The sequence below is a fragment of the Plasmodium gallinaceum genome, assembly GCF_900005855.1.
Source record: "Plasmodium gallinaceum strain 8A genome assembly, contig: PGAL8A_v1_60, whole genome shotgun sequence".
In the NCBI taxonomy this organism is placed as follows: Eukaryota; Apicomplexa; class Aconoidasida; order Haemosporida; family Plasmodiidae; genus Plasmodium; species Plasmodium gallinaceum.
The window spans coordinates 71,996-72,861 of NW_021628219.1; the positions used below are offsets into that span (position 1 = coordinate 71,996).

Consider the following 866-nt stretch of genomic DNA (forward strand, 5'->3'; position numbering starts at 1 on the left):
TCATTTTTTTCTTCATGAATTACTGTATCACTTCTTAAACCTTTTGCTTTTTCTTCCACTATTAAACCTACATGTGTTTCTTCATTTGTTAATTCGTTCTTTTTATTTTTGATGTTCATATAAAAATTTTTGTCCATATCATATTGATTCAAAATATTATTCCCTGTGTTCTCTACATTCTTTTTATTATCATTATTTTTAATATTATTATTTAATTCATTTTTATAAGAACAGGTTTTATTATCAATATAAATGCTTTCATTCTCTTCTAATTCGTTGTTCAAATCATTTTTTTTTTTTGTTTCATAATTCTTATTTTTTTTTTTTTTTTTAAATATATAATTATACATAAAATAAAAAATCATATTTAATATTTCCTGTTCAGAATAATTATCTATATTAGTATCTTCATACTCATTAAAAAGAAAATTTTCATTTTTGTTACTCTTTCTAGGATTTTTTGAAAATGAATTGTTGAAATTTGTATTCTTTGTACTTTCATAATTTTTTACATTATTACATAACAACTGATATGCGTTTTTTCTTTTTTCATTTATGTTTATATTATTATTTGTATTCTCTAAAGTACAATAAGTTTTCTGTTTTTTTTTTTTTTTGTAATTATATTGACTTCTTGAGGAATTCAAAGATAAAACTGCTTGTCCTTCTTCTATTCCATTTTTTAATTCATTAACTGAAAAATCTTCATTTTTATTAAATTTTGATATTTTTTTCAAATAAATATTGAAATAATAATTTCTATATGCACATATTAATAAATGTAAATATTTAAAAGGAAAATTATAAAATGCCTTTTCTTCTTCTAGCTTATTTTCAATCAAAATGTTCATTTCAAAATCTTCCAT

The 866-nt window shown here is 19.2% G+C and overlaps 1 protein-coding gene across 1 annotated transcript in view; it reads right to left on the bottom strand.

The window, feature by feature from the left end:
- Positions 1-866, bottom strand: part of ApiAP2 (transcription factor with AP2 domain(s), putative) — a gene marked incomplete at both ends in the record, with an annotated part of 8,243 nt that extends 7,377 nt beyond the window's left edge. The window contains one exon of the mRNA XM_028670277.1: positions 1-866. This exon is cut by the window's left edge and continues 7,104 nt beyond it. Within this exon, the coding sequence (XP_028525903.1) occupies positions 1-866 (866 nt within the window).